Consider the following 15,425-nt stretch of genomic DNA (forward strand, 5'->3'; position numbering starts at 1 on the left):
CTTGATCAGAAACGTTTATTGTAGAAATATATCTTGTGCGTGCTTTCCGCATCAGACAGTGCATGATATTACAAACAATGAGATATATGACACATAGGACATGGGTCATGTCCTTGTTCCCGCAAAATGCACTCTGTCCGTCATGTGATCCCCCTGTTTGGATTCTATAGAAAGCCGTCAGGCATTCTGAACAGGACTGTGACGTGATCACGTGATCTGTAAATATTGAGGAAGATTATATAAAGCGTACATGCTGTACATTTTTATATCTGAGTGCTACAGTCAGACTGGGAAGTCATCTAGAAGCATTTATCTGGATTCTCGTGTGTCACTGCATCAAGGTATGACAAGGTTATTGTACTATTCACAGTCTAATCTCTCAACGAAAGGTTCAGTTCTCTGGGTTTTCTGTTTACAATCAGCCACAAAATTGCTGCGTTTTTGATCTCTTCACAGTAAATGATTTAAAAATAATCTGTTAAATTTAACAGAAAGTCTGTCTCAATGATGCTAGAGTGTAATCTGTCAGTGAAACAGTTTAGTGCGCTTAATATATCACATATATTTAATTCTATTAGGTCAACATACAGATTGTATAAGGCTAAAGGGACATTATGTTAAAGATGACACAATGTTACTTTATAATGACAGAATACATTCCATCGTCTCTCAGACAGCAGACTTTCTGGTAAAACAACACATTATGTTTTGAGTGTAGGAGTGAAAGTTACACACAGATTGTACGTAAGTCATGGATCTGTTCATGATTCAACATCAGTATTGTCGGGTAAAAGACTTTTCTGGATTTCCAAAGGGTAAGTACATATGTTCAACTGCAATATTTGGACTGTCGTTTGGAGCTTTGGTTGCCTATAAATTGAATCAGACATGGTTGCCCAGTGAATTACACTAGTATTGTCACGGCGAACGCTTGGTGGCTGCATTCTTAGTCACCTGTGCCATAAAGTATTAACACTGTTCTGCAGTTCTAAAACATCTGGAAAATGACAAGTATCGATAGTGGTGATAAAATCATTATGGTGACTTGAAGAATGTCAAACCAATAGTGGCTGTGGACCTACGTGCTGCGATACCGATGTTAACCCAACCGTTGGAAGGGTTAAAAACAAGGATTTAAATCCACTGATCCAATGTCACTCCATTCTTTTAAACGATCTGTGCCCTTACTGCACAAACATGGAAAACAGGACCCATATGTATAATGTGTACCCTGAACTACCGTGTCACCTTACAAGCGGCGCCTTCACGGAACAAGTAAAATTGGAGTACTTAGCTGAGGAACATGTAACATGGAGTACTTAGCTGAGGAACTTGTAACATGGAGCACTTAGCTGAGGGACATGTAACATGGAGCACTTAGCTGAGGAACATATAACATGGAGCACTTAGCTGAGGAACATGTAACATGGAACACTTAGCTGAGGAACATGTAACATGGAGCACTTAGCTGAGGAACATGTAACTTGGAGCACTTAGCTGAGGAACATGTAACATGGAGCACTTAGCTGAGGAACATGTAACATTTCTTCTCTGTGTCGTACAATTGTTTTAGAATGTCAACCGAAAAGATTAAATCTAAATTTGTTCTTTGACCTTTCTTAAGAAGTGTGCTTGCTCCCGTGATCTCAATGTTAAATCGTTCCAGGACACAGTCAGCTGGGCATGTACACTATACCGGCAGATGTTCCTAACTGTAAACCACAAGTCTCTTCATAGCAGTATCATAAAATGACTTGTGATATTACTGGGCTTCAATTCAGTTGGATTCAGTCCGAATGTACTGCGTGATCTTACAAGGAGGCCGGGGTTAACCCCGCGTAGGTAGTGTGCACCTCTCTCATAATAGCTGGCTTGGGTAAGCTTCTACTTGACCTGGTTATTGACATACTGCAGGCTGTGGATAAAAGCGAATGAATTAATGAATGGATGACTGAAGGTGGGAATGAATGAATGAATGGATGACTGAAGGTGGGAATGAATGAATGAATGGATGACATGAATGAATGAATGAAGCTAATAAGTTCTCAGATGTCCATAACGATGGTATTTGTGACCAAAGTCAAGCAGATTTCGGAACTCTGCTCTAGTCTGTTTTCATTTGTTCATGTTAGATTATATATACTAGAGCGAGTTTCACTGCTTACTTCATAAAGACGAACTTGAGTGGATCATTTGTCATTTCACAGAGAAAGGCTTGTCCTAATTTTGTGGATCGGTGTTCTCTTCATACAGAAAAACCGAAATAATTTTAAAGACCATTCCTGACTTCATACAGGAAGACTTGTAAAATCTTTGACACCCTTGAAAAGTCAGACCAGAGCAGCGAGGACATTGTGATCGCTGGCAAATGGTCACACGTAACCGGTGAAATACAGCCCCTTTACCATAGACGCGATGAGGTTATATCTCTTAGGTCAGAGGCTGAAATTAATTGGCACAGACTGCTCTTACCGTGAGGCACATACACCCGTGCGCAACAATGACCAAAAGATGAAGGAGAGGGTCACTTGTAGTGATAATAAGGGATTATATCCGAGTTGATACTAACGACTTATTAAACTGATGGCAGGGAAAATTTTACTGGTGGGACATAAGTAAGTTCAATATTTGGACTAGAAGATTGGGAATTTCTTCCACATATACCATATATCTTTCTTTCTTTGGTGTTATTCGGCGTACTCACTTAAATGAGTTTCACTTAAATGAGGTCAGTCGTGGTTATGGACAGAGTAACGCAGCGTGCGTGGTGTAAAGCACAGCCACTCGATGTATCTAACAAATCTCCCGATTTAAAATCGCAGTGGAAACAGCGAGATGTCAGTTCGCACACACCAGCTTGACTCGTAGGAAGCAAGCATTTAACCGTCTGAGCCACCGAGGACCATCCTTGATCGCGGCCTGACAGTCGCAGTTGACCAACATTTAACGGTCTAAACCAACATGGGCCTTCCTTGCTCGCGGCGTGACAGTCACAGTGGGCCAGCATATAACCGTCTGAGCCAGCATGGGCTATTCTAAATCGCGGCCTGACAGTCACAGTGGGCCAGCATTTAACCGTCTGAGCCACCATGGGCCATCCTTGCCCACGGCCTGACAGTCACAATGGGCCAGCAATGTGTACACCATATGCAGGGCTCCCATGGACATTGACATGCATAACTGGATAATTAACAATACTGACATTAGAGCGAGAGGAAACCCTGGTCGTTTTTCTTATGTGCCATCTGGGGATTCACTGGTCTTCTTTGCTATACAAATCCAGAGAAGATGTTCCATCCGAGGATTCAGTGGTCTTCTTTACTATACAAATCCAGACATATGTGCCATCTGGCGATTCAGTGGTCTTATTAAATATATAAATCCAGATAAAATGGGCCATCTGGGGATTCACTGGCCTCCTTTGCTATACACATTTAGATAAAATGTTCCATCTGTGGATTTAGTGATCTCCTTTACAACACAAATCCAGAAAATAAGTGCCATCTGACGATTCAGTGCACTCCTTTGCTATACAAATCCAGATAAGATGTGCCGTCTGACGATTGAGTGTACAAGTGTGTTTACTGTACAAATCCAGATAACATGTGCCGGGTGGGGATTCCGTTGTCTCTTTTGCTATGCAAATCCAGATAAGATGTGCCGTGTGACGATTGAGTGTACAAGTGTGTTTACTGTACAAATCTAGATAAGATGTGCCGGGTGGGAATTCAGTTATCTCCTTTGCTATGCAAATCCAGATAAGATGTGCCGTGTGGGGATTGAGTGGTCGGTCGTGTTTACTGTAGAAATCCAGATAAGATGTGCCGTGTGGGGATTGAGTGTACAAGTGTGAGTGTACAAGTGTGTTTACTGTACAAATCTAGATAAGATGTGCCGGGTGGGAATTCAGTTGTCTCCTTTGCTATGCAAATCTAGATAAGATGTGCCGTGTGGGGATTGAGTGGTCGGTCGTGTTTACTGTAGAAATCCAGATAAGATGTGCCGTGTGGGGATTGAGTGTACAAGTGTGCTTGCTGTACAAATCTAGATAAGATTCGCCGTGTGGGGATTGAGTGGTCGGTCGTGTTTACTGTACAAATCTAGATAAGATTCGCCGTGTGGGGATTGAGTGGTCGGTCGTGTTTACTGGAGAAATCCAGATGAGATGTGCAGTCTGACGATTGAGTGTACAAGTGTGTTTACTGTACAAATCTAGATAAGATTCGCCGTGTGGGGATTCACTGATCTCCTTCACTGACTCATAAAGGAGATTCTGTTTACTTCTGTTTCAGAATGAAGATGAATCTTTTCTCTGGGATGTTGAAGGCGTTATTTCTACTCATCTCTGTACAAGGTAGCTGTGTGTATACACTGCAATACACCTGTAATATTCGCTAAACTTAATCGTTATAATCTGAAACATAACATCTAAATATGAAGAAAACCATCATGTACGATGTTGTTCACAGATTAGAACCATGCATTTTTAGTTTTGCATCTAATCAAAGTTTAGAATGGTCATATCTCCAGAATAAATAACTGCTTATCGATGTTTTGCAGTGTGTGTTGGTTACAAGAGGATCTGTTACTACACTAACTGGGCCCAGTATCGCTATGGAGCATCCTTCTTTCCCAGAAACATTCCACCTCACTTGTGCACGCATATATTCTATGCCTTTGCTAACCATTCAAACAATACTATAACGAGCCGTGAATGGAACGATGATTCAACACCGTGGTCCCAAGGCATGTAAGTATTTTCCAAACCATTGTCCCGTGAAAAATGAAATACTATAAGTTTTGATTCCAGACATGTGGGTATAATATTGTTAAATGTGATCTTGTGACATATGGTACCAGATCCTTAGCACGTCGCAAAGAACGGCACATTCTGTTTCAAGGTTTACAAATCTTGACGAAAAAATGAGGTTTAAAAAAGTACCTACTATCGTCCACAAGAAATGACCAACCGAAGCACTAAGCCTAAGTCTGTCACAGCATGAATCATTGGCGGTAAACTGAATACATTCTGCATCGTTGCTTTCTAACACAGACAAGTCTATACCAGGTGCAAAGTCTGACTTGGTGCAAGTTATTTACATTCGCAGGTACAGAGTCTAACTCGGGGAAGCCACGATGTAACTGTCATTCACAATCGCAGGTAGAAAGTCTAACTTGTGGAGGCCATGATGTAACGGTCACTGACATTCGCAGGTACAAAATCTTACTCGGGTAGGCAACGTTGTAACAGTCATTCACATTCGCAGGTATAACAAAATCAACGCTTTGAAGCTTCAAAACCCAGATCTGAAAGTTCTTGTGTCGATTGGTGGCTGGATAAGCGCAGACGAACCTACTAGAACCAGAGAGTTCCGCCTGACGGCGAATTCGGCGGCAAATCGAAGGATTTTTATCCAGAACGCCATTAAATACGTGCGGGATAGGAACCTGGATGGTCTGGACATTGATTGGGAGTATCCGCGTCCGGAGGACTCACATCTCCAGCTAATGAAGGTAACAGACGCAGGTATTCTCTCTATGTATAAAAGACTATAAAACTACATAACTGAGTTTTCTTTACGAAAGTTTAGTTTCTTTACAAATGTACTACATCTTCAACAGCGCGGAAAATTTGCACGATAATTTGAATTTTTACTCAAACCTGCTAATAACTAGTAAAATAACTCTCGATCCCATCAGGAGTTACGTGAGGCATTTGACGCGGAAGGTCAGAGAACACAACGAGCGCCGCTGCTTCTAGCCGCAGCAGTGTGGGGGAATGCAGCCCTAAGCGGACCACGTTATAATATGGCACAGCTGGGACGGTAAGTTAGATGATCTGATGTCACAGTTATATGGGTAAGTTAGATGATCTCACCTCACAGATAGGACGGTAAGTTAGATGATCTGATGTCACAGTTATATGGGTAAGTTAGATGATCTCACCTCACAGATAGGACGGTAAGTTAGATGATCTGATGTCACAGTTATATGGGTAAGTTAGATGATCTCACCTCACAGATAGGACGGTATAAAGTTGGATAATGTATCGTCATACTTAGGCCAGTAAGTTAGATGATCTGATGTCACAGTTATATGGGTAAGTTAGATGATCCCACCTCACAGATAGGACGGTATAAAGTTGGATAATGTATCGTCATACTTAGGCCAGTAAGTTAGATGATCTGATGTCACAGTTATATGGGTAAGTTAGATGATCTCACCTCACAGAGAGGACGGTATAAAGTTGGATAATGTATCCTCATACTTAGGGCAGTAAGTTAGATGATCTGACGTCACAGTAACAGCGGTAATTAATCTAATCTGACCTGACGGTCAGGCCAATAACCTAGCTGATCTGACTTCATACTTGGGACGGAAATTTAGGTGATCTGACATCTTGGTATAACGACTGACTCACTCTTTAAACTAAGTTCCGCTGGGCAACAATTTCTTCAGTAATACGGTACAAACTTTTGTTATCATCCAAGAGTCACAATCGAGACCTCTCCTTCCCTCTGCCTCACAGCACACTCATTACACAGAGCTTCTGATCCCACTATCTTTATCTCAGCACTTTCAGTTTACAGACGTTCCGATACCACTGCCTTTATCCCACCACATTCAATACCCAGACCCCTCGTTCTCAATATCTTTATCCCAGCACATTCAGTACACAAACCTTTTGATCCCTTTGCCTTTATCTCAGCACATTCAGTACCCAGTCCTGTCGATCTCAATACGTTTATCAAAGTACATTCAGTACCCAGACCTGTCGATCTCAATACCTTTATCCCAGTACATTCAGTACCCAGACCTGTCGATCTCAATACCTTTATCCCAGTACATTCAGTACCCACACCTGTCGATCTCAATACCTTTGTCCCAGTACATTCAGTACCCAGACCTGTCGATCTCAATACCTTTGTCCCAGTATATTCAGTACCCAGACCTATCGATCTCAATACCTTTGTCCCAGTATATTCAGTACCCAGACCTGTCGATCTCAATACCTTTATCCCAGCACATTTAGTACCCAGACCTGTCGATCTCAATACCTTTGTCCCAGTACATTCAGTACCCAGACCTGTCGATCTCAATACCTTTGTCCCAGTACATTCAGTACCCAGACCTGTCGATCTCAATACCTTTATCTCAGCACATTCAGTACCCAGACCTATCGATCTCAATACCTTTATCCCAGTACATTCAGTACCCAGACCTGTCGATCTCAATACCTTTGTCCCAGTATATTCAGTACCCACACCTGTCGATCTCAATACCTTTGTCCCAGTACATTCAGTACCCAGACCTGTCGATCTCAATACCTTTGTCCCAGTACACTCAGTACCCAGACCTGTCGATCTCAATACCTTTGTCCCAGTACATTCAGTACCCACACCTGTCGATCTCAATACCTTTGTCCCAGTACATTCAGTACCCAGACCTGTCGATCTCAATACCTTTGTCCCAGTACATTCAGTACCCAGACCTGTCGATCGCAATACCTTTATCTCAGCACATTCAGTACCCACACCTGTCGATCTCAATACCTTTATCCCAGTATATTCAGTACCCAGACCTATCGATCTCAATACCTTTGTCCCAGCACATTCAGTACCCAGACCTGTCGATCTCAATACCTTTGTCCCAGTACATTCAGTACCCACACCTGTCGATCTCAATACCTTTATCCCAGCACATTTAGTACCCAGACCTGTCGATCGCAATACCTTTATCCCAGCACATTCAGTACCCAGACCTGTCGATCTCAATATCTTTATAACAGCACATTCAGTACCCAGACCTGTCGATCTCAATACCTTTATCCCAGTACATTCAGTACCCACACCTGTCGATCGCAATACCTTTATCCCAGCACATTTAGTACCCAGACCTATCGATCTCAATACCTTTATAACAGCACATTTAGTACCCAGACCTGTCGATCGCAATACCTTTATCCCAGCACATTTAGTACCCAGACCTATCGATCTCAATACCTTTATAACAGCACATTCAGTACCCAGACCTGTCGATCTCAATACCTTTGTCCCAGTACATTCAGTACCCAGACCTGTCGATCTCAATACCTTTGTCCCAGTACATTCAGTACCCAGACCTGTCGATCGCAATACCTTTGTCTCAGCACATTCAGTACCCACACCTGTCGATCTCAATACCTTTATCCCAGCACATTTAGTACCCAGACCTATCGATCTCAATACCTTTATCCCAGTATATTCAGTACCCAGACCTATCGATCTCAATACCTTTATCCCAGCACATTTAGTACCCACACCTGTCGATGTCACTGCCTTTATCACAACATAATCAGTACGGAGACCTCTCGATCTCACTGCCTTTATCTCAGCACATTTAGTACCCAGACCTGTCGATCTCAATACCTTTGTCCCAGTACATTCAGTACCCAGACCTGTCGATCTCAATACCTTTGTCCCAGTACATTCAGTACCCAGACCTGTCGATCGCAATACCTTTATCTCAGCACATTCAGTACCCAGACCTGTCGATCTCAATACCTTTATCCCAGTACATTCAGTACCCACACCTGTCGATCTCAGTACCTTTATCCCAGCACATTCAGTACCCAGACTTCTCGATGTCACTGCCTTTATCACAACATAATCAGTACGGAGACCTCTCGATCTCACTGCCTTTATCTCAGCACATTCAGTACCCAGACCTGTCGATCTCAATACCTTTATCCCAGCACATTCAGTACCCAGACCTGTCGATCTCACTGCCTTTATCCCAGTACATTTAGTACCCAGATCTCTTGATCCAACCGCCTGCCTTTATTACTGCACATTCAGTACACAGATCTCTTGATCCCAATAAGTACCTGCATTACTGCACATTCAGTACACAGATCTCTTGATCCCACTACGTGCCTTTATTACTGCACATTCAGTACCCAGACCTCTTCAGCCCACTGCCTGCCTTTATTACTGCATATTCAGTAAACCGATCTCTTGATCCCACTGCCTGCCTTTATTACTGCACATTCAGTAAACAGATCTCTTGACCCCACTGCCTGCCTTTATTACTGCATATTCAGTAAACCGATCTCTTGATCCCACTGCCTGCCTTTATTACTGCACATTCAGTACACAGACCTCATAATCTCAATGCCTTTACCACAGCACATTTTGCACACAGAACTCTCGATGTCACTGCCCCTATCGCCGCAGATTTAAGACACAGACCCCTTGATCTCACTGCCTGTCTTTGTTACTCAATTCAGCTGATACTACTTTATCCTTTTTGACAAGGTACATGGATATCATCGGCATTATGTCATACGATTATTTCGGAGCCTGGGATCGGTCTGTCAACCAGCATTCTATCCTCTACCCAGAAACAGTAAGTGTTATTTGAAACATTTAACTGATATGTGTTTCTCTTATGGTGACGCAGGCGGCAATTCGGAATAGCAAATGATAGCCAGTTGGGCAAATTGCAAGTTTCACTAGTGAATGACAACATCTGTTCTTAAATTTAATGGCGTACACGTATCGTCTGTCTATACAGGAAACAATAACTTTTTTGTAATTTCAGTCAAATATTGATGTTAACAGTTGTCCTATTCCTAGTACATGTATAGTCCACTTCACAATGGTATTCTCTCATACTTTCTGACCTGACATCTTCTATCATAATTGTTTATCCGTTCGTTTTCCCCGCACATTTCAGGACGATGCCGTCAACCTGTGGTTATCGAATGGATTTCCTGCCAATAAGCTGGTTATAGGTATAGCTACATACGGCCGATCGTTCACCCTAGCTAACAACGCGCAGACGGTGCCCGGCTCACCCGCAAAAGGTGCAGGGCTTGCCGGCAGCTTCACAAACTCCATGGGGGTTCTCTCTTACACCGAGGTACATATGTACATATGTTAATTGGGGGTTGTCATGGCTGAGGTGGTTAGCATGCCAGTGCAGGGCAATGGCCCCGGAGCTTCTCACCAGTGCTGTCGCTGTGAGAGGCTCATGCTGGCTTCCTCTCCGGCCGTACTTGTGAAGATCTTCTAACAACCTGCGGATAGTCGTGAGTTTGTCCGGTTTCCTCCCACCGTAAAGCTGACCGTCGTCGTATAACTGAAATATTCTTGTACGGTGTGAAACACCAATCAAATAAATAAGTAAATTATGTTAATAACTTCTGAAGTTGTGTAACACAATTAAAGCCCAATTAGCATAACCCAATTAGCTGTTTGACACATACCACAACATGACGTTCACGTGGCATACGGGACTACAAACAGAATCTATCGTGGTTTTCGTTTCAGATCTGTTTGAAGATTAAAAACGAAGGTTGGACGAATCGCTGGGACAGAGTTAACGAAGTGCCTTACGCCTTTAAGGGCAACCAGTGGGTGGGATACGACAATCAGCGCAGTGTTGAAATTAAGGTATGTTTTCTAACCTGTGCCACAACTGTTTCATTTTTGTACGTTTGCATTTACATTTTACATTTTTCCAGCCTCACCATTCGTGTGTTATGGTGTATCTAATGCTTGGGGAAGGGGGGAAGGGGGGAACGGTTGGGGTGTGAGCTGATAGTAGTGAACAAGTGGTTAGAGGCTTTGGACAACAATAAACGGACATCAGTACACTAAAACTAATTGACCAGTATCTGACGAAGTCCTTGTTCCTCATAAAGGTGGAACAACAACTGAGCCAGGCAGTTTGCCCTTATTTACCAACAAGTAAAGTGAATTGTCTTCATCGGTTTGTGTGCAGATGAACTACGTGCTCAGCAAAGGTCTAGGTGGCGCCATGGCCTGGACTCTAGACTTTGATGATTTCTCGAACGCATGTGGTAACGGTATGTACCCGTTAATCGGGGTAATGCAGAAATTCTTACCAAGGTAAGATTTTGTTTAATCCACACTGATTTCTTCCGTTGATGAAGCCCAGTTTATCTGCAACATATTAACACATTAACATATTTGCATTAAAAATCAATAAAAAATCTTTTAACGAACTCTTTCTTTTAGAAAATAACCTCATTTCAAATCTATTCCGGATATCCAAACGTCATTACAACATGAGTTTGAGAGTATTTTTATTTTTTCAATATGAAATATTTCCTACTTTTCCTATTCGTCGAGGCCAATGACCCAGGAGCCTCTCACCATTGCAGTGGATGTGAATTCAAGTTCAGCTCATGCTGGCTTCCTGTACGGCCGTACATTACATGACCTTCAGCAACCTGCGGGTGGTCGTGGTTTTCTCAGAGCTCTGTCCGGTTTTTTCACACCATCATTCCGGCGTATAAGTAAAATATTGTTGAATATGGCGTAAAATCAAATAAAAAAATGAATAAATAAATACTTTATTCCAGTGATGGGAATGGTCCTGTGATCAGTAAAGATGATGGCCCAGAAACGAAATCACAGACAACAACAACCACCACTACCACAACAACGACAACCACACGCACGGACATACAGCGTGAGTTTTAACGACCGAGTCATACTGATATTGATTTTGTAACGGAACTGCCGGACCCTCTTTACTTTAAGCTCTGGCTATTTTACACAGTAGTAATGTTTATAATGCATCTAGTCGCTCTAGTTCCAAAGGGCCTGGTACAGTAAGGCCGAGAATCAGCACCAGAGAGGCACAATAAGAAGGTGAAAATTTCAAAACCCCAGCACAATTCTGTAAATTTCAGAATCGAAGTATAACTGAATTTTTTCAGTTTAAGCAATTTTAAAGCCACGAGAGAGAAGAAGCTGAAAGTTACATTAGTTATATTTTTATTTAACTAATTGGTGCATGACTACGTGCCCAAGAATTTTCAGAAGTTACATTTGTAGTGCAATGGTTATCATAACTCTAAAGTGTCTAATGCAAAAAAAGAAGATATTTCAGTGACTGGAGGCGGCTACAATTTTTTGATTTTATTACCTATTCATCGCTTTAGCTGGGGTCGATGGCCGCCTTTCCATACAAGGTCCTTTGAACAATGGCAGATTAAATCCAATGTACATTTGTGTAATTTTTTATAGTTGGTTTGGTGCATGATTGAATCAACTCTTTGCTGTGCTTTGTTTCTCCATTGCTGTTCATGAAAGTGTGTATGTAGAGTAATACAGCATAGAGTGCCCGGTTTAACCCGGTCTGACTCCCTCGTTATAATGCTACACCCACAACCATGAATATACCCTGATCGACTGTTTTAGATCCAGTCTATCCACCCAGTCTGTCTGTTTCTCTTTTAAATCAGTCTATCTGTTTCTGTTTTAACTCAGTCTCTCTGTTTCTGTTTTAAGTCAGTCTATCTGTTCATGTTTTTACCCATTCTAGCTGATTTAACCCAGGATTTCTGATTCTGTTTTAACTAAAATTATCCGTTTCTACTTTAACCCAGTCTGTCTGATTTAACCCAGAATTTCTGTTTCTGTTTTAACTCAAATTATCCATTTCTGCCTTAACCCAGTCTGTCTGATTTAACCCAGAATTTCTGTTTCTGTTTTAACTCAAATTATCCATTTCTGCTTTAACCCAGTCTGTCTGATTTAACCCAGAATTTCTGTTTCTATTTTAACTCAAATTATCCATTTCTGCCTTAACCCAGTCTGTCTGATTTAACCCAGAATTTCTATTTGTGTTTTAACTCAAATTATCCGTTTCTGCTTTAACCCAGTCTATCTGATTTAACCCGGAATTTCTGTTTCTATTTTAACTCAAATTATCCATTTCTGCCTTAACCCAGTCTGTCTGATTTAACCCAGAATTTCTGTTTGTGTTTTAACTCAAATTATCCGTTTCTGCTTTAACCCAGTCTGTCTGATTTAACCCAGAATTTCTGTTTCTGTTTTAACTCAAATTATCCATTTCTGCCTTAACCCAGTCTGTCTGATTTAACCCAGAATTTCTGTTTCTGTTTTAACTCAAATTATCCATTTCTGCCTTAACCCAGTCTGTCTGATTTAACCCAGAATTTCGGTTTCTGTTTTAACTCAGCCTATATGTTTCTGTTCTAGCCCAGTCTATCTGATTTAACCCAGACTGTCCGTTTCTGGTTTAACCCAGTGTGAGTTGTTCTGTTTTTTATGGCTTAAGTAAATCTCCTTCTATTTAAACCCAGTCTATCTTCTTCTGATTTAGGACCGCCTAGCTGCTTCTGATTTTACCCGGTGTGTTTCTGTTTTAGCCCAGTCTCTGTTTGTTGTTTAACCCAGTCTATCGGTTTTAGTCTTTCTGTTTGTTACAGGTGTCGTCTGCTCAGACCCCAACACACCGGATGGATTTTACATAATTCCTCACAACTGCCATGGCTACATACGCTGCGTTCTCAACACCGAGTATGTCCAAAGCTGCCCCACGGGCTTGCTGTATGACCCCACCCAGACGGCTTGTAACTGGCCGGCAGTGGTGACGAGAGTCAGGAATGACTGTCAGTGACACGCTACTGTTCAGACCTGATGGACACATCCACAGACGTTAATGACTGGGGTCTTGTTACTTACCATGTCAGGAATGCTATAGCACTGTGTATTTCTCTGTATATAGGTATGTCTATCTGTTGGCAACTTTACGGAAACTGTTACTGTGCAGTTATTTTGATGAAATTGTGTCCACAGTTTGGCCTTGGTCTAAGGGTGAGTGTATATAATCTCCGTGGTGATCCTGGGACAGTTTGCAAACGATTCGCCGCCATTGATAGAAGTGTTTGTTCGTTTGTCTCTAGTGCCGGATTTTGTTCATTCAGCTGAGGTTGAACTTTGTACCCTCGGAGCGCCTTTGATTGTATTATGCACCAGTTGCTACTGACAGGACAAATGTACGCAATAAGGTAAAAGTATCCTCAGCACCAAATATTACCAGCTAAAAGTGTAGGTGGATGGCCTGGTTACAGGTAATTCACTAAAATCAGTCAGCATGTCAAGCAGACTGTTTTAAAATCAGTCAGTACGTCAAACAGACTTTTTTTTAAAATCAGTCAGCATGTCAAACAGGTTGTACTAAAATCAGTCAGCATGTCAAACAGGTTGTACTAAAATCAGTCAGCATCTCAAACAGGTTGTACTAAAATCAGTTAGCATGTCAAACAGGCTGTTTTAAAATCAGTCAGCATGTCAAACAGGTTGTACTAAAATCAGTCAGCATGTCAAACAGGTTGTACTAAAATCAGTCAGCATGTCAAACAGGCTGTACTAAAATCAGTCAGCATGTCAAACAGGCTGTACTAAAATCAGTCAGCATGTCAAACAGGCTGTTTTAAAATCAGTCAGCATGTCAAACAGGTTGTACTAAAATCAGTCAGCATGTCAAACAGGCTGTACTAAAATCAGTCAGCATGTCAAACAGGTTGTACTAAAATCAGTCAGCATGTCAAACTGGCTGTTTTAAAATCAGTCAGCATGTCAAACAGGTTGTACTAAAATCAGTCAGCATGTCAAACAGGCTGTACTAAAATCAGTCAGCATGTCAAACAGCTTGTACTAAAATCAGTCAGCATGTCAAACAGGCTGTACTAAAATCAGTCAGCATGTCAAACAGGCTGTTTTAAAATCAGTCAGCATGTCAAACAGGCTGTTTTAAAATCAGTCAGCATGTCGAACAGGTTGTACTAAAATCAGTCAGCATGTCAAACAGGCTGTACTAAAATCAGTTAGCATGTCGAACAGGCTGTACTAAAATTAAGAACATGGCATAGAATATAACATAAATATTTATTTATTTATTTGATTGATGTTTTACGCCGTACTAAAAATATGTCCCTTATACGACGGCGGCCGGCATTTTGGTGGGTGGAAACAGGGCGCAGCCCGGTCGAAACCCACGACCATCCGTAGACTAATAACATGCATACCACAGTATATTTATTGCACAGCTTTTAATTGTATACCATTGCTGCTTTGTTTTAATATGTTCAGTTATGTATTTGTTAAAAATAGTGATATGTACTTGATTATTGCGGAAGCAGATAAAACTGAAAGCTTATATTTAGATCTTCTCCAGTAATGTGTTGAAGCGGAGAGAAGTAATAAGACAGCGTCTTGTCATGAATGTATGTTTTCAGCTATAAGTGTATGTTTTCAGCTATAAGTGTTTGTGATTTTTTTCACTCGAAATGTTATGTCTCCTGATAATGACTTGTTTTTTGATGTCTCGTCGTGTATAACCAAATATATACATCCCTTTTGCTCAATTCGGCATTTAACGCCTTTTTTATTTTATTTGTTTGTTACTTAATGTCGCATTAAAGAATTTTTTCTTACACAAAGGCGGTGTAGACTAACGGATTGTGTTGGGGCAAGTTCCCGTAATGAATTACTGCTTTCTGCTGGGTACTTGAAAAATCTCCTGATTTTAAACCGCATTCAAAATAGAGGAGAGACGTCAAAGATTGAGGGGGTCGGATGGGGGTGTGGTGGGGGTTGGGT

The 15,425-nt window shown here is 41.5% G+C and overlaps 1 protein-coding gene across 2 annotated transcripts; it reads left to right on the forward strand.

The window, feature by feature from the left end:
• Positions 1–281: 281 nt before the first annotated feature.
• LOC135461607 (chitinase-3-like protein 1) lies at positions 282–15,182 on the forward strand. Of its 2 annotated transcripts, XM_064738782.1 has the most exons (11): positions 282–341; positions 4,293–4,354; positions 4,561–4,750; positions 5,268–5,514; positions 5,701–5,825; positions 9,297–9,387; positions 9,718–9,903; positions 10,314–10,436; positions 10,768–10,895; positions 11,372–11,481; positions 13,250–15,182. In XM_064738782.1, the coding sequence occupies exons 2-11, from the start codon at positions 4,294–4,296 to the stop codon at positions 13,438–13,440; spliced, it is 1,452 nt and encodes a 483-aa protein (XP_064594852.1). In that variant the 5' UTR covers positions 282–341; position 4,293; the 3' UTR covers positions 13,441–15,182. The 2 variants fall into 2 exon arrangements, with proteins under 2 accessions (XP_064594852.1, XP_064594853.1); XM_064738783.1 differs by lacking the exon at positions 282–341 and having other exon boundaries at positions 4,248–4,354.
• The last annotated feature ends 243 nt before the right edge of the window (positions 15,183–15,425 follow it).

The sequence above is a fragment of the Liolophura sinensis genome, chromosome 1 (assembly GCF_032854445.1).
Source record: "Liolophura sinensis isolate JHLJ2023 chromosome 1, CUHK_Ljap_v2, whole genome shotgun sequence".
NCBI lineage: Eukaryota > Metazoa > Mollusca > Polyplacophora > Chitonida > Chitonidae > Liolophura > Liolophura sinensis.

Coding starts and splice junctions, on each gene's coding strand:
- LOC135461607 (XM_064738782.1), top strand. CDS start 4,294: ATGAAGATGAATCTTTTCTCTGGGATGTTGAAGGCGTTATTTCTACTC. Junction 4,355..4,560: donor TCTACTCATCTCTGTACAAG/GTAGCTGTGTGT, acceptor GATGTTTTGCAG/TGTGTGTTGGTTACAAGAGG. Junction 11,482..13,249: donor CACACGCACGGACATACAGC/GTGAGTTTTAAC, acceptor TGTTTGTTACAG/GTGTCGTCTGCTCAGACCCC.